This window comes from Mustela nigripes, chromosome 9, assembly GCF_022355385.1.
Source record: "Mustela nigripes isolate SB6536 chromosome 9, MUSNIG.SB6536, whole genome shotgun sequence".
In the NCBI taxonomy this organism is placed as follows: Eukaryota; Metazoa; Chordata; class Mammalia; order Carnivora; family Mustelidae; genus Mustela; species Mustela nigripes.
In genome coordinates, this window is record NC_081565.1 from 5,519,948 (window position 1) to 5,546,438 (window position 26,491).

The 26,491-nt window shown below is 59.5% G+C and overlaps 1 protein-coding gene across 1 annotated transcript in view; it reads right to left on the minus strand.

Annotated features, from left to right (window-relative positions):
- Nucleotides 1-26,491, minus strand: part of HMCN2 (hemicentin 2) — a 144,171-nt gene that overhangs the window by 63,797 nt on the left and 53,883 nt on the right. The window contains exons 22-36 of the mRNA XM_059410538.1: nt 25,086-25,251; nt 15,456-15,583; nt 13,512-13,766; nt 12,457-12,543; nt 8,847-9,041; nt 8,209-8,339; nt 7,739-7,886; nt 7,242-7,368; nt 5,910-6,064; nt 4,683-4,961; nt 2,987-3,268; nt 2,224-2,332; nt 1,822-1,991; nt 844-998; nt 367-463 (exon numbers count right to left, since the gene is read on the minus strand). Coding sequence (XP_059266521.1) covers nt 367-463; nt 844-998; nt 1,822-1,991; nt 2,224-2,332; nt 2,987-3,268; nt 4,683-4,961; nt 5,910-6,064; nt 7,242-7,368; nt 7,739-7,886; nt 8,209-8,339; nt 8,847-9,041; nt 12,457-12,543; nt 13,512-13,766; nt 15,456-15,583; nt 25,086-25,251 — 2,484 coding nt within the window. The remainder of the gene's footprint in view (nt 1-366; nt 464-843; nt 999-1,821; nt 1,992-2,223; nt 2,333-2,986; nt 3,269-4,682; nt 4,962-5,909; nt 6,065-7,241; nt 7,369-7,738; nt 7,887-8,208; nt 8,340-8,846; nt 9,042-12,456; nt 12,544-13,511; nt 13,767-15,455; nt 15,584-25,085; nt 25,252-26,491) is intronic.

Below are 26,491 nucleotides of genomic sequence, written 5' to 3' on the forward strand. Positions count from 1 at the left end.
AGGGTCTGGGCAATAAAAGCCCCAGATGGCTCATGTCCCCTGAGGGAGGAACCCTGCTCCTAAACCCGCACAAGAACAAAGACAGTGGGCTACAATCTTTATGGCAGGGACCCAATGGGGACAGCCCCAGCGCCCAGCACCGTGGGGACCGCCAACAGCCGGCTTGATGGAAATGGACACTTCCAGGGATTTGCCCACTCAGGAGGACATCAACGAACCCAAGAATGAATAACACAAGCAAAGGTTAAGTCTGAAGGCAGACAAGGACATGCTGTTTTTAAAAATCCCTTTCCCCGCCCCCGACCCCCCAGGGCAGCCCCAGGGGCCCTCGCAGGATCACCCACCACCCAGCACCCTTGTCCTCACCCAACACCTTGAGAGCCACGTCCCTTTTGCTCTCGCCGGCCAGGCTAGTGGCGGCACAAGTGTAGAAGCCTTCATCGTTCAGGTCCACCTTCTCGATCTGCCGGCGGGGGAGGGATGAGAGAGTGTGGCGTGGGGACACGGAGCCCCACACTGGACGGTGGTCAGACGGATGCTGGGACATGGGGCGCAGCCGGGTGGCTGCAGACCCCAGGAGTGGGAGAAAGGAGTCGGGGGAACAGTTCGGCTCTGGGGGTGGAGTTCTAGACGCTGCATTCGGATTCCGGGGGTGCTTCCCGTCTCCCCCAGATCCCTCGGGTACTGAAGCCATCTAGGACCCCCTCTCCTCCTCAGGCCCACCACCCAGCGCTCATCCTGCCCCCAGGCTACCAGGGCCCCCCTCAGGGTCACCAGGACCTCTAAAAAGTGACCCCTCCACCTGTGTTCTTGCCCCACCAGCCCTGGGGTCCTTGAACGTACCTGCAGTTTCCCCCCCGAGGCTGCCAGGGCCACCCCATCCTTCCACCAGCGGAGACTTGGGGTGGGCACCCCAGTCCCCACACACTGGAGGGTCACAGGCTGCAGGAAAGGGACTGTGATATTGTCGCCCCCAACGATGGTTGCCAGTGGGAGCTCTGGGCAGGGGGAGAGGCAGGGAGAGCCCAGGTCAGGATCAGGACGGGTGCAGTGAGCACCCAGACTTCCCCTCACTGCCCGGGGGTAGCGAACATCCTCACAGGGCCAGCCTCTGGCCTCTGTCCACTCAATTCAACAGACGCCTGGCTTGGGGGAGAGCACCAGACCAGGAGTCAGCAGAGCAGGTCTTCCCCTTTAAAATTCTCCTGCCCATCCACCCACTCATCCATGTGTGCCTCGAGCCTCTATTCTGCACCAGGGACTACAGTGCCGCCTTCCCAGAGCTCCCAGAGCTGGGCAGGGGACATGGACAACACAATAGGCCATTTTATAACACAGCAGGTGGCACGTTAGGCAGGGCAGATCAGAAGCACACTGGGATCTGGGAGAGCTTCCTGGAGGAAGGGGTGTTTGAAGATAGACCTAAAAGAGAGCGGGGAAGCTAGGCCAGCAAAGAGGAAGAAGGAGACTACTCCAGGCGGAGGACAGACTTCTCTGCAGGCTTGGAGGTGAGAAAGCTGATGTATTTAAAGAATTGACTGAAGTTCAACGGGGTCCGCGGGAAGAGAGCGAGCGGAGAGGGCGGGCTGGGGAGGGGAGTGAGGGCCTGTGGACAGGACACGTGACACACAGGGAAGCGGCCGAGGCCCACCTCTTACACGTGTGTCTCTTTGGGGAGCCGGAAAGCCATGCCTAGAAACGCCGTCTAGAGAAGCCAAGCCCGGGCCCCTCCCTCACCCGCCAGGCCGCCAAGGGCACGGATGTTTGCGGCCGTCAGGCCCTGCCCGCCCCCAGCATCTCAGGCGGCCCCCGCCCCCTCACCGTGCACCGACAGCTCCACTTCAGCCCCAGCGGTGCCCGCCTCGTTGGTGGCCTGGCAGGCGAAGAGGCCGGCGTGGCCCAGTTCCACGTGGCTGATACGCAGCATGGCCCCCTGTGAGGTTACCCGCACCCCAGGCAGCTCCTCGGCTGGGCGGCCGTTCTGCAGCCACCTGGGGGGGGGGGGGGGGGGGGGGGGCCCGCCGGCCCGGGGCGGGGGGGGGGGGGGAGGGGAACGTGTCGCTCGGCCTGGGGCCAGGGAGGGCAGGGCGGGCAGGATCTCCCCGGCTCTGTGGCCTCCCTCATACCGCCTGGCAGGGGGTGCCTCCCATCCCCACCGACCCCGCAGCGTGCGGCCTCTGCCTGCCCACACCCCAGCCCTGGCCTCCACCGCCCCATACGCACTGCAGAGTAGGCACGGGGGAGCCTGAGGCCTGGCAGAACAGTTCCAGTGGCTGTCCCACGAGGGCGGTCACCTGACCCGAGCCGTCAGCCACCAGGAGCTGTGGGGGCACTGGAGGGCAGGGCCCAGCATTGAGAGTTTGGGGCTGGGCAAACCCAGGTCCCCAGCGCCTTCCAAGCAAGACCCAGACCTCTCACCCTTCAAGGCCCCCAGGAGGCCTTCTGGGACCACGGGGTGAGTGGCCCTTCTGGTCTCCCCACAGGCTTAGCCTGCTCATTGAATGTCTGTCTCGCCACCAGACCGAGGCCTCAGGAGTCTCGTCTGCCTTGTTCTCTGCTTTGTCTCCAATACCTCGTGGGCCTGGCCCAGAGGCAATGCCTGAGAGACGTCGGTTAAATGGAAGCAAACAGGCAAAGGCCCATCTCACCCGGGAACCAGAGCCCACACAGCCCAGCTCTGGGCCTCAGGGAGTCCAAAGTCTGGCCCGTTGACCACGAGCATCTGGGAGCAGAGTAGGGTCCCGTCCAAAGCAACCTTGCTCGGGATCCCTGAGCAGGAAGTATGATCCTGGGGCTCAACCCCGCCCCCTCAGAGCTCTGTGGGACCTCCAGCCCAGGTCTGTGTGTTCGTCTGTCCCTAGCAATACGGGGATGCTGGGCCTTCACCACCCCGCATCCCCCAGGGGCGGCAGGCCCCCCCACACAGTGGGTATAGAAGAGCGGTCCGCAGCCCGGGTGACTCAGGGGGGGACAGTCCCCAGCGCACCTTGTACTTCCACGGAATACTGCAGCACGGCCTCCCCAGCGGGGCTGCTGGCCACGCAGCTGTAGGGGCCTCCGGACGCCTCCCCCAGGCGCTCCAGGCTCAGCACGCTGCCTCCCGCCTCCAGCCACGTCTCGTTGCTCTCTGCCACGGGCAGCCCCTCGCGGTGCCAGGAGAGGGTGGGGGGTGGGTGGCCTTGGGCCACACACTCCAGCGCCAAGGGCCTCCCAGCCACGGCCTTCACCACACGAGGCTCCCCTCCAGCACCCTCGATGGTGGGTGGGACTAGGGAAGAAGCAGGGGGCTGCTCAGGGACCAGAGGGGGACACCTGTCTGCTCTCTGCCCAGCAGGCCAGCGTAAGCCCCTTGCTGACTGACCTCCCATGGACCACCTGCTCCCCGGCCCTGGCTGAAAGCGTTCTCTCCCTCCCTCTGCCCTGGGCCACATCCCTCCCCCAACACGGCTTGCCTCTTCTCTCCAACCCTGCCACCCTGCGAGCTCCCCGAGAGCAGAACAAGAGCACGTCTGTGCACGCCTCCGTGGCTGCACACAGTAGGTCTCTATTTCCGTGGAACTCAAAACCACGGGCACCCCAGGGCCCGAGACTAGCACTGCTGCTCCTTCAGGCCCCTTCCCTGGTCTGAGGAAGTGGATGCCGGGGGGCAGGCCAAGTCCAGAGGGTCTTTTGGGGCTCAGCCCTCAATGGCCATGGGCACAGCCGGAAGGGGGACTTCTATCTTCCCCCTGGAGGGGTTGCAGAGACCACAGAGCCCTCACCAGGAGCCATGGGGACACGACTGCCTGGAATGAGACTCTACGTCTTGTTACAAGCCCCTTCGAAAATTGTAGGAAAATGCATTTCCAGGAGGTCCTCTGATCCCCAAGTGACAGTCCCCGAGACGGCAGCTGGGCGGGTCCTCAGCAGCTGCTGGTGAACCCCGCGCAGCCCAACTTCCCTTCGGGGTCCCCGTGGCCCGGCCCCCAAGCCCTCCACACCTTCAGGGGCCAGAGCTGCAGAGCTGGGTCCTCTCCAGGGGCTGGGATGATCGCATCAGCCTGCATTCTGGGTCTCAGACCCCATGCCTGCCCACTTACACTCAGTTCCCCTCACCCCCGCTCAGAGCCCAGCCCTCCCCAGATGGGTCTACACCCAGGTCAACAGCACAAGATACACAGTCAGACCCCCCTGTCCGCACACCGTGAACAGGTCGCATCACCTCCTAGCAAGTGACCCTCAGCCAGCCTCTCCTCCCCGCTACCCCCGGAACCCCCTGCGCTCCTGGATAAGTAAGTGTGAGACAGGGAGACAAGAGCCCAGCGCCCTGAACCCTGATGAAATGAGCTGATGCTGTGAAAAGCCCCAGGGGCCCCAGCTCACAGTAAGTGATTAACGAAGAGTGGTTAATTATTCATTGAAGAGCAGTGAAAAGCTGTACCCCCAGAAGGAAACATGAATTTTCCGCTTGGCTCTGCCTGGGCCCCCCAGACAGGCCTTCCCTACTCTGGCCTCAGCATCCTGCCCATCTGGGTGAGGGAAGCTGGATAAACCCAGATTCTCCCTGGTAACTCCTTAGTCTCAGTAACCTGGGCCTCTGGCCACACCCCCTCGGCAACTGTTGAAGACAGGCCCACCATAACCTAGAGTGCCCCACCCCCACCCCAGCTGACTGCTCCCTACTGCAACCCCCCACCACTCACCGTAAACCTCCAGCCTGGAGCTCTTCTCTGTGACCCCCACAGGGTTGCTGGCCTGGCAGGTGTACGTGCCAGCATCTACACCCCGGGCCCTCCCCAGCTGCAGCTGCCGGCCGCCCCTGGTGTAGACAGCCTCGGCGCTGAGCGGGAGGGAGGCCCCATCCTTGAACCAGCTGATGTTGGGAGCAGGCACCCCTCGGGCCTCACACAAGAACCGTACTGGGTGGCCCTCCATGACGACCACCTCGCTTGTCTCGTTGGAGCCCCAGATGGTGGGAGGTGCTGAGAATGACATAGAGGGGTGCTGGTCACAGAGAGCCTCCCCAAGGCGGCTGGAGTCCCAGCCCCAGAGTGGTGATCCCATGCCCGTGGACCACAAACCCTACACACGTCACCAGCTCCTACCACAGGGTGTGGAATGCTTGGGGCACGGGGACAGTAGAGTGTCTGGGGACAGATGGGAACAGACCTCTTGGGACATGCTGATGTGGGACCCAGTCATCACAAGAGGTGTGGAGATGTTGGAGGAGCCCCGGCTCCGGCCTCTAGATCCACTCTGCTTCTAACTCACTGCGTGACCAGGCACAGGTCACTTCCCCTCTCTGCGTGTACTCAGTCTCCCCATCCATAAAATGACCGAAATCAGGGGTTCACCACAGGTGACACCCTCAGTGATGGAGGGGACATGCGGGCACAGCACAAACTAGCACTGGATCTCAGGAAGGAACAGCTCTGCCCTTCCCAAACTCCTTCCATCCTGATTACAACAAAGGGAAAGGCGAGGTTGGTAGAGGTGTACATAATCTTCTAGTACTTTCTAGAGCAGTGCTCTCTTGCTGCATTTGTTTTCAAGCCCTGGGCCCTCCCCTTTCCCAGGATCCAGGCAGGTGATTCTGGCCTCTACTCCTGCCGGGCGGAGAACCAGGCTAGGACTGCCCAGAGGCCCTGGCTTCCCACTTGGAGTGGAGACATCAAATATCCTTTGAAATAAGTGTGTTTCCATGTAAGACAAGGGACTCGATTTAAAGAAATGATCATCCCAAGCAGGGTCAGGAATAGGAAAGCTGCAAAGCTGCGGATGGGGACAGTGGGATTTCAGGAGCCTGGGGCCAGATTCCCTGTCCCTCCCCACAGCCGTATTAGACCGGGGAGCTCCTCCTCCTGGGCCCCCATCTCTGCCCCATCCTGCCACCGTGCAGCGGGCAGCCGTGACGGGGGTGTCGGGCTCACCCTGCATTCTGAGCCGGAAGTCCTTGGCCTGCTGGCCGGCAGGGCTGAAGGCCACACACTGGTACCGTCCCTCGTCCCCCAGGTGACTGCTGGGGATTCTGAGAACCTGGCCATCCTCCTGGAGCTGGACATGAGGGTCTCCTGGAAGGACAGGCCTGGAAGGGTGGGCATGAGAATGCCACCGGTTAGGGCAAGGCTGCACAGAGGGGAGCCTGCCTCCGGTGAAAGACGAGTCTAAAAGGTTCCAGTTGCTGGAAAGAGTGCCCATCCACCGAGGAGTGCCTATAGTGGAATGTTATTCAGCCAGTGTAGGCCCAGGATGACTGGCTGAGAGCTCAGAGGATGGTTGGCATTGTTTAGCAATCTGCTATTTTTTGTTTTACCATTTTTTTGTGGTTGTTGTTTTCTTAAGATTTTATTCATTTATTTGACCAAGAGAGAGCACAAGCAGGCGGGGTGGCAGGCAGAGGCAGAGGGAGAAGCAGGCTCCCCACTGAGCAGGGAGCCCAAAGAAGGGCTCGATATCCCAGGACCCCGGCCAGGATCATGACCTGAGCTGAAGGCAGACACTTAACCCACTGAGCCACCCAGGCGCCCCAAACGGTACATTGTTTTTTAGACATGATACTGTTGCACGGTCGGCAGACTGCTGCAGAATGTTACGTGCATGCACACTAGGAAATGAAAAAATTCATTCGATTTGCTCTATCGCAGGATCTGCTCTCTTGCAGAGTCCTGGAGCTGAGGCCGCGGCATCTTCGAGATGTGCCTGTACCGCTCCCTGCTCCAGCACAGATGAGCCCTGAGAACTGCGTACTAAGTTAGGCACGCTGGGCCCAGAAGGACATGTACTCCATGACTGCGGGGAATTAATCTGAAATACAGGCACATCTACGGAGATAGTGAGATGACTAGTGATTGCCGGGGCTGATGGGTATGGAGTCCCCTTTTGGGGTGACAAAACGTTCTGGTACTAGAGAAAGGGGACCGATGTGTGCCCGCGGTGCGTGCACTAAATACTACGGAAGTGTGCGCTTTAGAATGGTTGATTTTATATTTTGCAAATTTTACCTTAAAAAAAAAGTTAAAAACAAAAAGCAACACTGGCTAAGTAATGAGAAAATCCTGCGGTGGCGGGGGGGAGGAGAGTCCCTGGGTAATGGCAGGCGGGGGCGGGAGGTGTCCCATGCTGCCCTCTGCTGCCTGGGTCCTGGGTGGCACGTGTGATGCCCGTCAGTCTTCCTCACTCGAGTTTGCCCTCCCCACGGCCCCCCTCCACCCAGCCCCGGCCTGGGCACCACCCCCATACCATGCACCAGGAAGACCACTCACTGCCCGTCCTTGGTCCATTCCACCTGGGGTGCGGGGACCCCCGAGGTGCGGCACTCCAGCTCCACCTCTGCACCGGCCAGGCCCAGCACCTCCTGGGCAGCCCCGGCTCCAAGCACGGAAGGAGGAACTGGGTGTCAAGGGGTAGAGGGGAGAAAACTCCTCAAATCCTGCATAGGCAAAGGCCCTGTGGTAGGCCTTCGTCTGTGTGGATCCCCAGCTCGGTGCACCCTTCCCTCCCCATCCGTCCCTCACTCAAAGCTCCCTGGCTGGATCGGGACCCTGCTCTGTACTTTCTCAGCAGCCTGTATGGTTTTTTTGTAGCACGTAACACAACACTAATTACAGGGTTCAACATATGATTGTCTAGTGTCTATACTGAGAGCTCTGTGAGGACAGGGACAGGATCTGTCGTGGGCCCCTCTGTGTCCCTGACACTCAGCAGGCAAAGCCCCCCTCCTCCCCAGCCTCCATAAAAGGGTAGGGGCTCAGTCACTCACTGAGCACGAGGAGATCGAAGTCCCTCTGGGCGGTTCCTGCCTGGTTCTCCGCCCGACAGGAGTAGAGGCCGGAATCACCCTCCTGAATCCTGGGAAAGTGGAGGGCCCGGGACTTGTCCAGGAGATGGTGACTGCCTGTCTTGGGGATCTGGGCAGGAGAGGCCAGAGGGAGCTGGTGAGAAGGGTCTGGCCACTCCCTGACATCAGCAGTGAGAACCTGAGGCCCAGGGAGCTAGTCGGTGACTTGGAACTTGGGGTTTCTGATAACGGTGCCATGCCCCCTCCACCATGCAGCCCCCCAGGCTTCCTTGTAGGAACGCAGGCCTCCACTGTCCAGTGCATTCCCCAAAACCCCTGTCACATCCCCTTGCCACACGTGGCACATGCAAAAACCCATTCAGAAGGCCCATACCCTATCCAAATCCCACCCACAGCCCGCCTCCCCCCACCAACCTCCCAAGGACACCCACCGGCTGCCCATCCTTGAACCACGTGATCTCAGGGGCTGGAAAGCCATTCGCGTCACACTCCAAAGTCAAGGACTGCCCGGCCATGCCTGACACATTGGCCCTCCGCCCGTCCTCCCGGATGCTAGGGGGCACTTGGGAGCAAAGAGAAGCAGAGAAGCTGTCCCCACCCCGGAGGGTCACGGCTACCCAGATCCCATCTGGGCCACTCTCCCTGGCCTGGACGGGCAGACTGCCTTTCCCCAGATTCTGGGGTCCCACCCCAGTTTCTGATCTGGCCACCAGGATCGACGTGGACCTGGGAGTGCAGCAGAGCCCACCCTGGGACCTGCACACCCCAGCTGTTCCCAGGCACTGTGCCACTTTCTCTGACATTCTGCTCTGCAAGGTGCTGGGGCCCCCAGACCCATCTGGTTCTCCTTCTAACCTGTTGCTGGGGTCACCTGGGAGGGACCCCGGAGTCGTCATCTCTGAAGGTGGGGCCTGGGTCTATCTTTGTACCAAACCTCCCAGGCCAGTCATCACAGTGCAAGCCAGGGTGGCTCAGAGCCCTGGGGAGCTGGCGCCGCCCTACCTGGGCATCCTGGGGCACCCCTGGCAAGTACATACAAGTCATGCCCTGCTCTGGGGTCCCGGCTTACCGTAGACCACCAGCTTGGCTCTCCTGGACGTGGAACCTGCCTCGTTGGTGGCCTGGCACTCATATTCTCCGCTGTCAGCGGGAGAAACTGAGGCCAGAAACAGGGAGCCTTCCTCCAGCACCTCCAGGTCCGGCCGGCCACGCAGGGGCTCCAAGGATGGGCCCTTCCGCCACGTGATGTGTGGCTTGGGAGTCCCTGGCAGGGCACATGGAGTCATCAGCATGAGCGCTCCCCCCTCTGCACCCACATTCCCGCCCCCCTCCCTTGTGCAAACGTCACCGACCCTCCGGTGGTGACTCCAAGCGCCTCCTCGCCCCTAGCCTGGCAGGAGTACCCATGTGCCCACTGCCTCCCACCCCGTGCTGCAGGTCCACTGGTCTCCCGGGGCTCTGAGGGCCACAGGCAAGGGGCCAGAGCCCTCTTCCCGGCTCCCTTCTCAAAGAGGGCCCATCATCTGGAATCATACCCCTGGCCCCGTGAGCTGGCCCACACTACTTTCTGCCAGTCAGCCCCAACTTTCTACTGAGCACAAGATGCTTTTACTTAGATTTCTTTTGCCTACCGCCTGTCTCCCAACAAGGGCCAGGATCTTCCCTCTGATTCCCTGACCCCACCCCGCAAGCCCAGGGCCCGGCCCACAGCAGGCGCGAACTGAATGCGCGAGCCCGCTGAATGCGCGAGCCCGCCGTACTCAGCATCTGTCCAGTCTGTGCTGGAAAGGGGAGGCTCCGGTGCCGCTGGGCTGCTCATCCCCCCACAGGCATGGGGCTTGGCACTGCCGGCCACCCCCCAGCCCCACTGTGAGTGCCACAACCACCCTGGACTCCCTTCTTGGACACAACTCACTGCCCAAGGTCCATCTCTGCCACCAGGCAGAGATGGCCTGGCACACGGAGGACTGGGAACACACGGCCACCCCCCTGGGGCCAGGCACACAGTGGGGTCCTCAGATTGGTGTTGGGAGATGACTCAGCCTCCTGAGGGCCACACACGCCCCCGCCCTATGGACCAACTGGACGACGTCAGGACAAAGCGCTCTGAGCGCCGGGCCCGCGCCGGGCCCTCCCCGGCCCTCCTTCCTTCACTGGAGCCACATAGGAAGGGGACACTCCCCAAACGCCAGGGACAGCGCCCTCACACCTCCATCACCCCCCTCCCTCTTGGCCAACGCTGGTCATCGGGACCCACAGTGTGGGCGAAGCCACGTGGGCTAATGCCACGCCCCACCCCAGACACAAGCCCCCCGAATCGCTCCTCCAACCTCAGCCACGGGGAAGAAGGGGTGCGCCACCCCATTTGGGCCAGTTTCTGATCTAGGGTGGCCAGCAGGACGTGGCACACCCCGGGCATCCCAGGTGTCGCCCCCTTCCGGAGGGTCCCCAGGCCCTCCACCCCCCACCCTGGCCACTGTGCCTCCCGTTCTGGGACTCTGCCCACCGCCAGGCGGGGAGGGGGCCTGTCACCCACTCTGTGCCCACCCGTGAGCCTGCTGGAACCTCCTGCCACAGGGGCCTTGCTCCCCACAGCGGGCACACACAGGTGAGCACACACACGGCACATGTACACCACGCCACCTGCGTAAACACCAGTCCACACACACGCTGCAGCCCCCAGGCCACACGTGCCACAACATGTGCTCACACATATGTACACACCAGACACACACAAGCCCCCCTCACACACATACACCACACACATCACAACATATACATATGCATACATACCCGCCACATGCGCAACATACACACACAACACACACAAACGCACACCACACCACACGCATAAACACCACATGCCACCAACACATACACATATATACACACCAGACACACATACACCTCACACACCACACACACCCCACACCTCACACACACATACTCTACCACACACACACCACACACATATACACCACACATCACACGCACAAACACACACACTCCACAACACACAATGTTCCCCCCAGCTCCTCAGCTCTTCTGGAGTGGCCGACCCCACCCCCATCCTCCCGCCATGCCAGGTCCCAGGACTTCAGAGCTGCTCTCCTGGAGGGACACTGAGTTTTGAACCCCGGAACTTGTTTTTAAAAATGCAAAACATCTAACCCGTCAATGAGCTCTAACCACAGAGCTGCCCCATATCTCTGCCCAGGGGACTCTGAACTGTCGGTGACAATCACTCACCTCACCTCCCCGCTCCTGTTTCACAGGGGCCTAGAGAGGAGCAGTGGTGTGGCCCACATCCCCAGCCAGGCAGCGGCCGGGCTCCTGGCCTTCCCGTCCCGCCCCCCAAGGAGCAGGCGGGTGCTGTCACCCACCGCGGGTACCAGGGCTTCTGCATTCCGAGCACTGGGCGCGGCACCTTCTCCTTAGCCCTCTGAGCCCAAGGTGGCACGGCTGGTGAGTGCCAGCGCCCAACCCTGCCCACCAGGCAGCGACCGGCTTGAAAGGGAGAAGGCCAAGGGCACCTGGGGGGCAGGTGCTGTTTATCAGAGGGGGCTTGGGTTATGCTGATTCAGCTGATGTCGGGCCCAGAGGACGAGCCGCTGACTGACCAGACAGGATGAGGGGCACGAGGGGCAGAAGGGCCACTGGCTGGGTCCTCCACCCTCACCCATGCCCCCACCTCCCAGGACTGCGGATCGGCGGCTTGCTGTTCCCAGAGACAGGCACAAGGTGGCGCCCTGGCTGAGAGTGGGCTGTCGGGCCTCCAGGTGGGCGGGTCTCAGAGAGAAGTCCAGGAGGTTCCCGGGCTACTCCCACCCAGCCCTGCCTCCTACCTGCCCCTCCCTGGGGCCTGTTCCAGGGACTTCCCTGGGCTCCTGGCACCAGAAGTGACGCAGGGACTAGAACCAGATCTCCTGACTCCTTCTAGACTTCTTGCAAGCAGCCTCGGACCCAGATCCCCATCCAACACATCCCCCTGAGCCTCTACAGTGTGCCAGGCACAGTGCCGGGTCCCAAAACTCCTGCTGTTCCCCCGACCCCTCCCAGCTGTCCTGTGGGGGGGTCTGGAATGGCCCCACTGTACAGATGAGAAAATAGAGGCTCCGTCAAAAGGTACGAACTGCCTCATGGTATCTGGCCTAGAGGGGCCAAAGCGGGGCTCAGCATGGGATGGCTGACCACAGAGGTGGCTATCTTGGCCCCACAACTGTGCTGCTGCTCCCAAGGGGCCCCCAAAGGGCTAGTCTTCCCCGAGCCACGTGAATCCATCCTCTGCAGCGGCCTCCGAGCCCCAATCCCAAGACCCTTGGGCCGTCCTTGCCTGGGCTGTAGCATTCCCTAGAGGAGCTGGGGCTTAAGGGGCCCTTTGGGCAGGTCAAACCTGCAACCACATATCGTGAGTCACCTCCTGGCTGAGTGACCTCTGACAACTTGCTTACACCCTCTGGGCCTAGATGGCCCCTAGTCAAAAGAAAAAAAAAAAGCCAATGCGAATACCCACCCTATGAAGTTGTCAATAGGATAAAAGTCCTGGCACAGTGCCGGGCTGAAAGTTTGGACTCCCTAACCCTCCGTAACCCGTGGGTACTGCCCCCAAGGTGTGACCCAGGGCGCTGACATGGAAGGGGTGCTCCTTCCCAGCCCAACCCCCCGGGGCCCAGCATCACCTCTGGCCGGGCACGGCAGGCTGGCGTTCTCTCCGGCCGCTCTCTCCAGCAGGCCGCTGCTCTCATCGGCCTCCCAGTGCGGCGGCTCTGCGGAGAGACGGCATGACCCTACTTACCCCGGGGCCGGTGGAGAGGGCGTCCCATCCACAACCCAGCCTGGCATAAGGCCCTCAGCTTCCTGGCCGCTGGTGCAGACCTGCCTCCCACCAGGTGGCCCACGGGTGGCCCACGGAGAAGCCACCAGGATCCCCCAAGACTCTAGGGCTTGGAAGGTGGAACCTGGCATCGCCCTGCCCTCCGTGCCCCTCCAGCTGCCACTCCCTGGTTTAATTTCAAAATAGTGAGGGGCTCCTAGGTGGTTCGGTTGTTGGAGCGTCTGACTCTTGAACTCAGCGCATGTTGTGAACTCAGGATCGTGGGATCGAGCCCCGCACCAGGCTGTGCACCCGGCATGAGTCTGCTGCTCCCGCCCCCTCTGCTCCTCACACCTCCCTCTCTTAAATAAATAGAATCTTTGTTTATTTTTTAAAAGATTTTATTTATTTGAGAGAGAGAGAGAGAGAGAGCACGCGTGCACATAAGCAGAGGAAAGGGCAGAGGGAAAGGGAGAAGCAGACTCCCCTTGGAGCAGGGAGCCCGATGCAGGATTCGATCCCAGAACCTGAGATCAAGACCTGAGCCCAAGGCAGACGCTCCACCGACGGAGCCACCCAGGCGCCCCATCAATAAAACCACTGATCCAGACCGCTCGGGCTCCAGGCACCTCCCACAATATAATCAGGCCCATTTTCCAAGGGAGAAAACCCAGGGCCACAGAGTGGAAATAACCGGCCTACAGTTCTCCAGCTGGAAAGTGGAAGAAGCCGAACCTTGGCCCTGGCACCTTCTGTCCACACCAGTGGACAGGGTACCCACGAGCCTCCCTCACGAGGGACAGCGCCGCCGCCTCGGGGCACTGGAGGCTGGGAGGAAGGCAGGGGTCACGCATCTCAGAAGCCCTGGCTGCTGTTGGGGGAGGTAGGAGCAGTGAGTTCTGGGGTTCGGGGGACACTCACCCAGCACCCGGAGCTCCAGCTCCCAGGCATCCAGGCCGGCGCTGTTGGAGGCCTCACAGCGGTACACCCCGGCGTCAGAGGTCTGGATGGCGGAGAAGTGGACGGAGCCCGCGGGCCCCCCACCCTGCAGGGTCACCCCGTCCTTGGACCAGTTCAGCCGCGGCTCTGGGCTGCCCTCAGCCACACAGTTCAGGTCCAGAATCTCTCCTGCCAGCACCTTCAGGACCCGCGGGCCCAGCTGCACCTGAGGGGGCACTGATACGGCCCCGGGGAGGGGCGTCAGGTCGTGGAGCCCCCAGGTGGGGGTCACAGAGCCCAGACCCCCAAGGAGGGTCTGCCTGCCCTCCCTTCTGGGTATCACCAACCAGCAGAAATCATCCCGGCGCTTGGTCTAAGGCTGACCATTCCTCATTCTGTCAGGAAAGGACAGCAGGACACCCCATGTGGACCCCCCAAAGTGAACAGTCTGGCATTTCACCTGAACACATGTTTTCTCATCACAAAATCACTCCTCAGTGCTCCGCGGCCCCCCCCCCCCCCCCGCCCCCCCCCCCCCCCCCAGCCCTTCCCACCTCTCCCCGCCCCCCTACGCCCTCCCTCCCCCAGGCTGGGGAAGATGTAGGTGCTCACTTCTACCATATTCACACCTCCTCCGTCGCATTTGGTCTTTCCTACAGGAAGGTGATACCATGCCCATTTGGCAGATGGAAAAAACTGAGGCTCAGAAGGGCTGTGTGATTAACCAGAGCCGCCCACCCCTTCAGCTGATAGGAGCTGGAGCCTGCCTGGCTCTGGGGGACCAGGCCCCCCTGGGTCTCTATGTCCAGGAGCAGGAGGGTGTACACACCCCGCCCACCCCCACGCCTGCCGAAAACAATAGCAGCTTCCTCTGTGCTGCACGCCCCCTTATGACAACCATGGGATGGACATTACTGTGGGCCCCCCTTCACAAAGGAGGAAACCAAGGCTCAGAGAGGCCTAGGGGCCAACCAAGGTCACACAGCCCAGTGGTGGTAGAGGCAGGATTCAAATCCAGTCCTCCCAGCTCTGAGGCCCTACATGTCACCCAGCCCCCCCGCTGCCATGTCGCTCGGATGTTCATGCAAACCCACAGCAAACCTTTGAGCCCTCGCCCTCTCTGAGCCTCGACGCTTCCACCTGGGAAATGGGATGCCAGCTTAGATCAGGGGACAAATTTTCTCGAAAGGGCAAGAGAGTAAATCTTTCACACGGGCCAGATGGTCTGTCTCTCAGCTACTCAACTAGCCATTGTGGCACCAAAGCAGCCCCCCAGACCACACGTCCACAAGTGTGTCAGGCCGTGCCCCAAGAGGGCTGGTTTTATGGACACTGAAACCTGAACCTTGTGTAATTTTCACGCGTCACACAGTATTATCTGGGGTTTTCTTTTTCCCAATCACTTAAAAATGCAGACGGCGTTCTTCACTGGTGGGCCACGTGAAAACAGGAAATGGGGCAGATGGGGCCCAAGGGCCGGAGTTGGCTGACCCCGTCTTCAGTCATTCCCTGGGGCTTTTGGAGATGACAAGCTCCCTGGCTCTTTTTGGTGGAGCGACTCCGTGGCTAGTCTCTGTGGATGGGACCTGGACACCCACGGACATGTCCACTGCTGGGGTCCCAGCCGAGCCAGGAACCAGAACCCCCTCCTGTCTTCTAAGCCCCCACCGACCTAGGCCTGCCCTGGACCCTGCCCTCTGTTCTCAGGGCATCCCGAGCATGAGCACAGGAGTAGGGAGCAAGGGAAGGAAAGAGACAGGGCTGGAGGAAGGCAGGATGCAGGGGAGGGGAGGAAGCCCCGGAGGGCTCCCACGAAGAGGTGACAGGGCCCAGCCTGCAGAGAGGGAAGAGCACGGAGAAGGCCTGAGAAAGACAGAGGGAAAGGTGGGGCCACGGGTGAAACCCAGGAGACCAGCAGAGCCCTACCTTGCACCTCGAGGTCGTAGCGCTGAGAGGCAGACCCGGCAGGGTTGCTGGCCGTGCATCTGTAGAGGCCGCTGTCACTGACCTGGGCCTGGACCAGACGCAGGGAGCCTGATGGGAGGAGGCGCTGCCTGCCGGAGCGAGGGGCACTGGTGAGTCCACAACCAACCCCACCCCCGTGGGAAGGACCTCCAGACCCAACTTGGAACTAGCCACCTACCCCTGGAAGCCTGCCAGGACTGAGGCTGTGTCTACCCCCAAGCTTCAGTCTCCCCCCATCCTCCACCTGCCTCTACTTCCAGGCCAGGGCCAGGTCCCAGCCCAACTGGTCTAAGACCTAATGAGTACTGGACTAGGAATCCACAGCTTGGGGCCTGGTCCATAGTCCGAACTTTCCTCACTGAGTAAATCAAGTCCCTTTCCCTCTTGGGGCCTCCATTTCCTTATCTGCAAAATGGGCACACCAGGAAGGCCTGCGTCTCGGGCTGGTGAGCGGATTCCATGTGGGTTCAGCCCAGGGCCTGGCACAGGGTCACCAGTAACTCCCCGTCTTCTACTGCACGCCCTGCCCTCAGGCAGGGGATGAGGCCCCCTTTGCCCGCCCTTCCCACGGCTTGTAGGGAGAAGCTGCCAGCCCAGAGACCCCCTGTGCCTAAGTGCCAGGGCCGGCCAGACTCGGAAGCCAGTGCTCTTTGGTGCCCTGTGGCCCAGCATGGTGCTGTGGAGGGAGCTGTGGAGGCTGCCCGTCACGGCCCTCCCCATCTGGCCCACCTTGTTCAAGGCACCTGGCCCCTATCCCAAAGGGATCGGGGGCCCCCAGCCAGACTCCTGCAGCTGGGCTGGACCCCAGGGGGCCCCTGCAGACATGATGTCACCGGCCCACATGTGCTGGCTCTGTGAAGCCCCTGTCCCCACAAATCAAAGAGGGCAGCTGCAGCCACTAGCCCCAGCTGGCCCCAAATGCAAGCGGCCAGCATGGGGGAGGGGGACCCCAAAGGCCAGCCCTGCAGACTGTGCTCCCAGGATACAGCTGAGCTCTAAAGCCCCATAGGTCTGGGCCGCCCCCTCCCCCTTCTGCTGAGCCTTGGTTTCCTCCTCGGCAACACGGAGGTGACAAGAGTCCCCATGTCCCAGGCATCTGTGAATCAAGTGCTGGGCATGTGTTTCTCAAATAGGTCAGTGTCACCGGCAAGAGACTCTCTAGGCAACCCCAGGCTATCTACTTTGGCCCTGCTGGGCCTCTGTCTCCCCATCTGTGAGATGGGGTAATAATCGCTCCGCTCAGCGGCCCCTCCTAGAGCATCCAGCAGGCACGTGGCGCAAGTTGTCTGAGGACAGCTGTAAGTGACACGTGGGGGGGTGGCCTCAGCCCAGAGCCCAGGCACTGGGTCAGAACACTGGGTCAGTCCAACCTTGTTTGGCCACACGCTTGCTATGGGAGGTTGATCTAGACATTTAACCTCCCTGTGTCCCCAATGTCTCATTCTGGAAACTAGAGACAGCAGTGGCGCTTATCCCTCCTGGGGTCATCGGAAGAACAGAATGGCCTAACGCGCAGTACACTGCTCAGAACAGAAAGTTACTGAGCAGAGGGCAGCGTTTACCATGGTGATGACGGCACAGGCACAAACAATACACAATACAGTTCTGCAGTGTTTAAAACGTTCACATAACTGGCTTCATGTGTATGTGGGGGGGGGTCACTCATTTTTCACTGCTGTATAGTATTTCCATGTGATTCTACCATAATTCATGAACTGGTTTCCTTTGGTGGACATTAAATATTTAGATTTTTTTTCTTTACTATCTTCCTCCCTCTCTCCCTTCTTTCTCTCTCTCTCTTCCACCACCAGAGCTCTGTGCACACTGCTGTGTGTCCTGTAGGCACGGGCACAGGAGTCCTGGACCACAGCTCATATACCATCCACTCTCATTGGCACAGACCGCCTCCCTGATGGCTCGTAGGGCTCAGCTTCTCATCAGACTCTCATCAGACTCTCCTGGCCCCACCCTGAGACTCTGATGGCAGTGCCCCTACCCGGGTAGCAGATTGGAGCAAGGCTTTGACAACAGGTGTCCCCGCATGAACTACCATCTGCCTCTTTCAGGCTGACCTAGGGTCAAGGTCTCTGTCTCCCTAAGACTCCGTGTCCTCATCTGGAGTTACAGGAGCTGGTGGACGGGACATGACATGAAGCCTATGGATGTGGGGCAGAGCCAGGGCTCAGTCAACAACCAGCTGAGCTGCCCTGAGCTGGTTGCTTCATCTTTCAAAAGGGAGGGAAAACATTTCGGTCCCACTTCATCCCAGTAACGGGGGAATGCTTCCCCCACCTGGCATCACTTTCTTGGCTTGGTTTTTCTTACAATTGTTGTCTGTTTGGTTTCTTTAATTAAATAATGTTGACATCCACCAAACAAGGACCAGATCATTCTGAGAATGGAGTGTAGCCTCAGTCACACTGGCGGCAGGGACACGGTTCCCTCCCTCCCCCGCCTCACTGCACACCTCCACTGGCAAAATGGGGACAGCGCAGCTCAGGGGAAAGAGATCTGGGGTGGGGACTGCAGTTCAGGACCTGAGGTCTGGTCCTGCTACAGACACGCTGTGCAACTTCAGGAAGCCGGACGATGTCTCTGAATCCTGACTCTTTCATCTCTGAAGAGGCAGCTCTGGATTCCTTTATTTAAAAGTTGCCTTCTAGTTCTGAGAACTTTAGAGACCACAGAGCTCTTTGCTGGCTCGCTCCCTCTCTCTCTCCCTGCCTCAACAAGACCTTAAAAGGATAGGAAGTAGGTAAAATCTTAAAAAAAAAAAAAAAAAAAAAAAAGTGGGGGGGGGTACCTGGTGGCTCAGTGGGTTAAAGCCTCTGCCTTCGGCTCAGGTCATGATCTCAGGGTCCTGGGATGGAGCCCCCCATCCAGCTCTCTGCTCAGCAGGGAGCCTGCTTCCTTCTCTCTCTCTCTGCCTGCTTCTCTGCCTACTTGTGATCTCTCTCTTTGTCAAATAAATAATTAAAATCTTTTAAAACATTTTTTAAAAGGATAGGAAGTAGAAGCTTCCGGAAAAAGATAATCAAAGAAAAGTCTGAAAGCAGAAAATCCCCCATAGTGAAGGTAGGCATTTTGTCTTTCTTGGGACCAGCCCCAGGTCAGTGCCCAGAAAGGGAATGCTGCTTGCTTTATCACGAATGAAAATGGAACACAGGGAGAATCCATCTTACAGATGGACAAGCTGAGTCCTAACAGGCCAAAGGACCCAGTGCCCGCCCCGTGCAGCCTGAGTCTGCCACCACTGACAAAATGGTCCTATCACCGCCTTGTTTCAAAGCCCTCTGCGGCTGTCCACTGCTGGCTTCCCCAAACCCAAGCACAGTATCCTGGCCTCTGTGGACCAGTTCCCCACCCCCACCCCTGCTGGACCACCATTCTGTCTACCTGGGGCACCCCTCCACCTCCTGCGCACCCAAATTACACCAGCTCAGCCTTCAATTACTCAGACATCACCTCCTCCAGGAAGGTCTCCTGCCTTGACGCTTCAAGGCCGGTAGGGGCAGCCCATGGACTCCCACGGCTGCCTGTCCTTCCCCCGCCCCACGGGCTTGTGACCCAGCTCTCCGTCCCCGTTCTCAGAGGCTCTGCAGCTCTGGCAGCTGGAGCCTGGGGGTGGGGCCAGGGAGAGGTGGGAGGAAATGAAGAGAACACGGCCGCTGTGCGCATGTGCGCACGTGCGCACGCGGCGTGATCAGCAGCAGCCCCTCCGTCGTGGCAGAGCGGCCAGATGGCTCCCCGAAGCACCCGGATGAGAACAGGGGAATTTCCTGTTTATGACATGTCCTGGGCCCGAGTTATCACTGCGGGCTGCCCCTGCAGGCTTCACACCGACACACAGATCGGGGCTCAGATCTGGCAGCGGCCCACCTACTCTGCCCAGTCCCTCTGGTTCTTGGAGTTCCAAGGGGGGGGACCTACCTACCCAGGGAGACCAAAGGGCACCAGATAGAAAGTGCTCGGAATCAAGCCAAGAGCTGGGAGCTGGGCTACACCATCAGCCTCATGCCAGCACACTCAAGCTCACCTGTCCAGCTCCCTCGCATTCTCTGGGGCTCACAGAAGAGAAGCCACCCCTGTCTTGGGCAATGCCCTGCGTCTGGTTAAAGACTCTGGAGCCATTACGCCATTCATCTCGCTTGGGATCACCTGTTGACACTGACACTTCCGTAAGTGGAGGGGCCAGGGTCCTGCCCTGTCCCCAGCCCTTAAGGCAGGCCCTGACCCACAGCAGGTGCTTAATAAATGCATGGCAAATCCCAGTTGTCCATGCACACACCCTGCCCTCCCCCTTTCACTCATACAGTGTCCCATCCCCTCCAAACTGGTCTTAAGGACACTCTCCGGCCCTCCAGATCCCCTTCGAGGCCACACATGCCCCAGCTCCTCCAGCAAGCCCTCCCTGATGCACGCCCTGCTCTGAGTTGTGTGGAGTTCAGCTCAGCTACCTGCTCATTTGTTCCCTCGCTGGAGAGCCGAGGGGTTCCGGGTGGGCCGGCCGCTACAGGGGTGGGGGAAACGCTCCCGTCCTCGGGCTGCTCAGAGTCCAGGCGGCTTGTCTACGCCCCGACCCTCTGGCCGCGTCCCCTATTGCTCACCCTGCTGCCCCCATTTCTAAAGGGCCTGCTGCCGCCCTTCCAAGCTCACTGCATGAGCCCAAATCCCTCAGGAGAAGGATCGGTGGCTGTCCAACAAACAGCACCCCTCAAGGTCACCCGCCAGAGGGCCAGTCCTCACCCACGTGTGCGGGCCACGTGCCTGGGGGGGCACAGCTCCAGTCGGCCCGCACCGTCTCCCACCGATGACCACTCTGACCCTCATCTCCGTGCTGGGGTCACGCCACAGAACCTTGTAAGGAAGCCCCAGATGGAAAAACCAGTCTAGAGAATTTAGGTAGAGGGGCCTGATACCCACAAAAGGACCAAACATGACCTAGGTGAGAGCGGGAGGAGGCGCCATCCCCGTGAGTCCGAGGAACAGCGCAGCAACGCCAGCACAGAGGGCTGAGCGCCTCCTGTGTGCCATGCACGTCTCAGCACCTACTACGCCCACTCTTGCTCGGAACTCCCAACGGCCGGAGCTGCAGGCAGACAGAGCCTACCGGGAACACCCTCTTCTGCAGAGGACAAACTGAGTCCAAACAGAGAGACGAGGGCACCCCAGAGGGTCAGGGCAGCACGCGCACTTGAACTTTGGATGCTGCAACCATGCTCCCAACCATCAAGGTACTCCTAGTGTTTGCTTCTGAAGTTCGTTGTACTTGACTGTTCTCCAGAAAGAGAGCTGTCGGCTATAGGCTAATGAGACCCTGGCTCAGAGCTGCTAGGCCAGGAGGCAGCACGAGCTGTGCGCATCTGTCAAGGCGAAGACCCCACAGGGGGGCAGTCACTCTTCTCTGGGACCACCAGAATCCGGCTGCAGCTCGACAGTCCACTCCACTCAGGGCTATCCGCGCGATGCCCCCTCTACTCGCTGTCCCCTCCCCACCAGCTTCCCCCCACCCCCGGATGCGTCCAGATTAGCCCTGAGTGGGACCTTGGCCCACTGCCCCCGGGAGCTGGAGCCCGAGCCAGGAGCGCTCACAGCTGTCCCAACCACACCTCGGAGCCACAAACAAACACTGTTGCCTGGAAACCCCACCTCGCCCCAGCATCCCGGCGCGGAATCGTGGGACAAGAGCCACGAAGAGTTCTCTGGCCACCATCCTCTGCCCAACCCTTTCATTTCTCAGATGGGAAGACTGAGGCCCAAAGAGGGGATGAGTCTCGCTCAAGTTCAGTCAGTGAGTTGGGGACCAGGCTGGGACAGGACTGCCCAGTGTCATGCACAGACAGACGCTGGTGTCTCTCCAAGCGCCGTCTCTCGTGGCTGCTGCCATGGCCCCCTGGGCACACGGGCTTGCTCAGGAGCCCTGCTGACAGTCCAGCCAAATCACGACTCTGCTTCTCACAGGCAGCAGACACACGGGGTAGTAAGCACCCGACGACCATTCCCACCCCCGGAATCAGTTGTTTGCTTTTGGGATGATACCCCAAGGAAATGACCCAGAAGATAAGGAGAAGCGTTTGTGGGAAGATGTCCCAACAGCGCATGGATCCCCATGGAGAACTGGCAGTGGAGCACATGCCCTAAACAGAGAAGCCGCTTAGCAACCATGAGAGCCGAGCGCCCTGGAATGTTATTTTGCCCTTTCAATGAACAGCAAGTGACACGGGCCAGGATGAATCAAGGAAATGGGCAAATGAGGAATACAATACCAGGGAACACTAAGCCGGATCCTATCCAAGCATCTGCGTGCCCCAGGGGGAAGGGGGCGTGGACGCAGGTGGAAGGTTTCAAGTTTAATGATACTCAAGCACCTACAGTTGTCTTTCCTTTGGAACTCATTGACTCAGAGGAGAGAGGAGCCCAGAGAATTCTCTAGACCCTGCAGAGAGAGCAGTGGCCTGCCTAACCTTAACCCAGAAGCCTGATGTATGTGTGTCAACATGTGTCAGCATGTTCTCACGTCTGCGAGCAGGTCCCCATGTGTCCGCGTTTGTGTCTGCACGCATGCCTGTGTCTGTCCGTGCGTCTGTGTGTCTGGTCTCTGTGGGCATGTGTATGTGTCCAGGTCTGTCCATGTCTGTGTGTGTGTGTGTGTGTGTGTGCGTGTGCGCGTGCGTGCGCGCGTGCACGTGTTAGGACCCAGCCCCAGGAGTGAGAAGGTCAGGATCTCAGTTTCCCCACCCCTTAGGCTTCTGTTTCCCCCTCTGTGCACCGGGCACGGCGCTGCTCACCCCGGCCGCCTCCAAAAGGGCTGGCAGGAGAAGAGGGTCACCTACGTCCCAGTGGAAATGCAGGAGGCCTCCGAGACTCAAACACATCGTGCTTCTCAACCTGACCGCATCACAGAGTCGCCAGAGAACCTGAAGAAGCGGGCAACCCTAACTGTAGCCAAGGCTGAAAGCCCCTCGCCAATGACACCCAGAGTCAGGAAAGACAGGCACCAGCCAACCACGGGACAGACGCCGGCCTCTCATCCCTGAGGAAAGAGGAAGGCGGGGAAGGGCTGAGTCCTGGAGGTCCGTGAACACTTATGACTCAGAAGACTCCATCCACAAACTTCCAGAATGGCCGCTTTGATGGAAGCTGAGCCTTGAGACCCCCCTAGAGAAGGAAGAAAGGAAGGACAGCCTCGGAGAGGGAGCAGACAGCAGCTCCCGCCCGGCCCGCACCGCCACGCTCCACTCGGTGCGTATTTCCTGGAGGGCTTTTAAATCCTCATTTTCTGGCTGAATGGCTGTAGGACTAAGGGCAGCTGTGTGTCTGTGAGCAGACGGAGTTCCATTCTGTGCGGGAAGCTGTCTGCGCCGCAGGGAGGCCCAGAGAACCACGGGGACCCGGAGCCTGTGAGCCAAGTTCAAACGCAATCAAAGTCGGTGAGGTTACTCACCACGGCCAGCCGCAGCAACAACACCCCAGAGGCCCCTCAGCAGGTGGCTGAATAGACAAAAGGGGGTCTTTCCATACAAGGGAGTACCATTCAGCCACAAAATGGAAAGAAGTCCTGATCCACACTAGGATATGCTTGAATCCCCAAAACATACGTAGAGTGAAAAGAAGCAGACACAAAAAGCCATAGATTATATGATTTCATTTCTGGAATCTTCTGGAAACATCCAGAAGAGATCAGTCCGAAACCAGAAAGCAGATCAGGGGTTGCCAGGGGCTGAAGTAGGGGACAGGCAGGCACAGGAGGGGCTGCCACTGAGTGTGGGGTTTGCTGGGGGGAGGGGGCTGGAAATTGCTGGAAATGTCCTAAAAGCGGTTGTGGTGATGGTGACATGACTCTGAATATGCCGAAACCCAGAACTGTCTCACGGGGGATTGTATCTCATTAAAGCTTGTGTATTTAAAACAGTAGGTTAGAACAAAATGAGGTAAGAGATGTGATCATCTCTCAAATGCCAGAAACGATGCCTTAGTTTGTGAATAGCCATGGCCAAAAAGTGGTATCAGACGGTGCGATTTTCCCGCACTTGACCGTGTACGAAGCATCATTCATCCCTCACGGGCCCCCGTGAGCCTTATGTAAACAACGTCCACTTTACAGGTGGAGAAATAAGCTAGGAGGAACTATCGGCCACCCGAGGCCACACGACCCCCCCGAACACCAGCCGGGATCCGCAGCCAGGTGTGACCACCTCCACAGCCTGAGCTCCTCACCCAGCCCCGCAATCCCCCCCCAGGCCTACTTTCCTCCTCGCTTAGATAAACTCCCAGAGTCCCGTAAGTCTCAGGGGAAAGCTGGAAGCCAGCGAGAAGTGGAGAGGGCAAGGGAGAAGGAACAGAATGCAGGATTGCAAAAGCAGCTCCTACAAATTTATGGCTCCCGGCTGATCTATTAACACATCACAACCAGGAGGGGTGAACAAATGGGTATACTGTGGATCATTTCAGTAACAAGCCATAAATAACAAGCCCTGCCGGCCGCCACCCACCCGAGGAGCTCGCGCCAGGCCCTCTGGGAAGAGACGGAGGCTCCCCGGTCTCCCAGGCCAAGACGTGCCGCTGCGGGGACACCGATGGGGCACACGGGTGGAGGCGCTCAGACCCAGCCCAGGCACAGGACCTCAGCCACAGTCAGGGGTGCAGGCTTTGAGGTTTGGAAGGGCTCACCAAACAGATGTTCTGAGATGCATAGAAGCACGTGGGGGCGTTCGCGGGGGAGTTGGGGGGGGGGCGAGAACTCCTGGGTCTGGAACTTCTCAAAGTCCTTGCCAGGACTGATGTCACTGGTCAGAGCTCCCCACCACCACCACCACCCCCTCCCGCCATCCTGGGCCCAAAACTCAAGGGCCTCAGGAGTTTCGAGGCCTTCTTGTCTGGAACCGCCATCCCCCGCAGCCCTGCCTGTTGGGGGGTGGAGTGCGCGGCCTCTCCGAGGGCAGGCGGGAAGCTGAGTCAGAAAGCCCAGCCACCAGACACCTGGCCTGCGGAGCAGGCGAGGACACAGAACGTGACAGTCGGGACCCTGTACCAACGGCGGCGACCACAAGTGGCTCACCGCACGTCGCTGAGCCTCAGTGGGCCCGAGAGAAGGGCTGCCATGCAGATTAATGGAGTTTCTGCCTGCAGCATCCAGGGGCCAGGGCCCGAAGTGCTGGGCATCCGTGACTCCAGACCGGTCTCTGTCTTTCTCTTGGAGGGGTCTCTGCTCTCTCGGGTCCCCTGAGAGGCTTCCGGGGCCCAGGGACTGAAGTACTATGTGTGGGAGGCCTGAGGGGCTCAGTCGGGAAGCGTCTGCCTTTGGCTCAGGTCAGGATCCCAGGGTTTGGGGATTGAGCCCCCACTGGGTTCCCAGCTCAGCCATGGGGGGGTCTGCTTGCCCCTCTGCCCCTCCCCTCACTTACACTCTCTCTCTCTCAAATTAATAAAATCTTTTTAAAAAGTGCTATGTGTGAAATTGAATACACATCCCCCTGGGAGTGTCCACAGGGTCCCACCAACTGGCTGGGTCACTGGCCACCTTGAGGCCAGTTTCCTTAGACCCCAAACTCCGCCCATTTCCCAGGCCCAGGGGCACGTGGTCCAGGTTACCTGTCTGTGACGGATGGCACAGGGAGGAAGTCCTTGGTCCAGGTGACCAGTGGAGGTGGGGAACCCTGGGCCTCACAGTCCAGGGTCACCTCCTCACCGGCCTTGGCCATGACTCTCAGGGGCTCTTCGGCATCATGTGAGCCGTTCACACGGATCCTGGGCTCAGCTGTTGGTAGAAGCACGCAGGGACTGTGAGCCAGACAGGAAGTCATTGCACAGGGGCCCAGGGGGGACCAGGACAGCTGCCCCCAGGAAGCAGAGAGGACACTGCCACCCTGGGAAGTGCAGAGACTGGGTGGGCTCTGCCATCAGGGAAGAGCGCAGGTTTGGGGGAGGCCTCAGACCCAATGGTTTCTCCCCCCAAGTCCTGGCCTCTACGTCTTCACGGTCACTCTCCCTCTGGAAGCTCGGCTGGCCTTGGTGACCCTGATCAGGTCCCTCCTGCTCCAACGTCTGCTACCCGCTAGCTGGTTGGAATGTTCCCTGGAGACATTCCAGATGGTTCTATCCTTATCTTCTCTGTCTCCCTTCTCCCCTGGGATCATCCCAATTATTCTCAGGCTATCAACCACCAGAAGACACACATGTCCCCTGGCCTCCTCAAACCCTCACTGGGGGTTTGTAACAACCCATGCCCATCAAGTCTTTCTCCTATCAAGCTTGAGGCTCCTGATGATGGAGATTCCCTGCACCCCTCTGTCTTTATGCCCCACCCCCACACTCCTAGCCAGGTGCTCGCACACGGATGGCACTGGTAGGTGTCTAAGCAACGATAATTAAGCTAACCAGCTGGAGATATCAAGACCCATGTACCCCTCACGCATCCCTCGCACATGAGAGAGAGAAAATCTCCATTCTAAGAAAAAAAATTTTTTTTTACAATATGAAAATATTGGCTCTAGGAGTGTATCTAGAAAAACTGGGCTGTGCATTTGCTCATTTATTTCAGCCAGTTCCTGAGTACCCGGCTCTGCATGAATGCTGGCCAGAAGCAGCAAAGGAGACGGATCCTGCCCCTGTCCTCCCAGTGTTAGGGCCCAGAGGGAACACGGGTACCAAACAGCTCAATACGTGATTCATGATTTAACCAGGCTTGCGAAGTGTCTCACGAAAGGGAGATTCTAGAGAATTGACAGCAAAGTGACTTGGAGTCAGAGAGCCTACCTACATCTGACCAATGGAAGAAGTCAGCTGGGCCAAGAGGGGGTAGGGAATTCCAAACAGAGGAACCTGCATGTCCCAAGGCCCTGAGGCAGGGGGCACCATTTAAGAAACTGAAAGGAGCAAAGGGTCTGGGGTACAGAGGCTTGGAGAGAGAGGTGGGCAAGGGGACCACCAAGGTGAAAGGGCTCCGGTTGAGGGCCTGTGGGTTTCCCAGCCTTGTTAGAGTGACGGTTTCCCGCCAT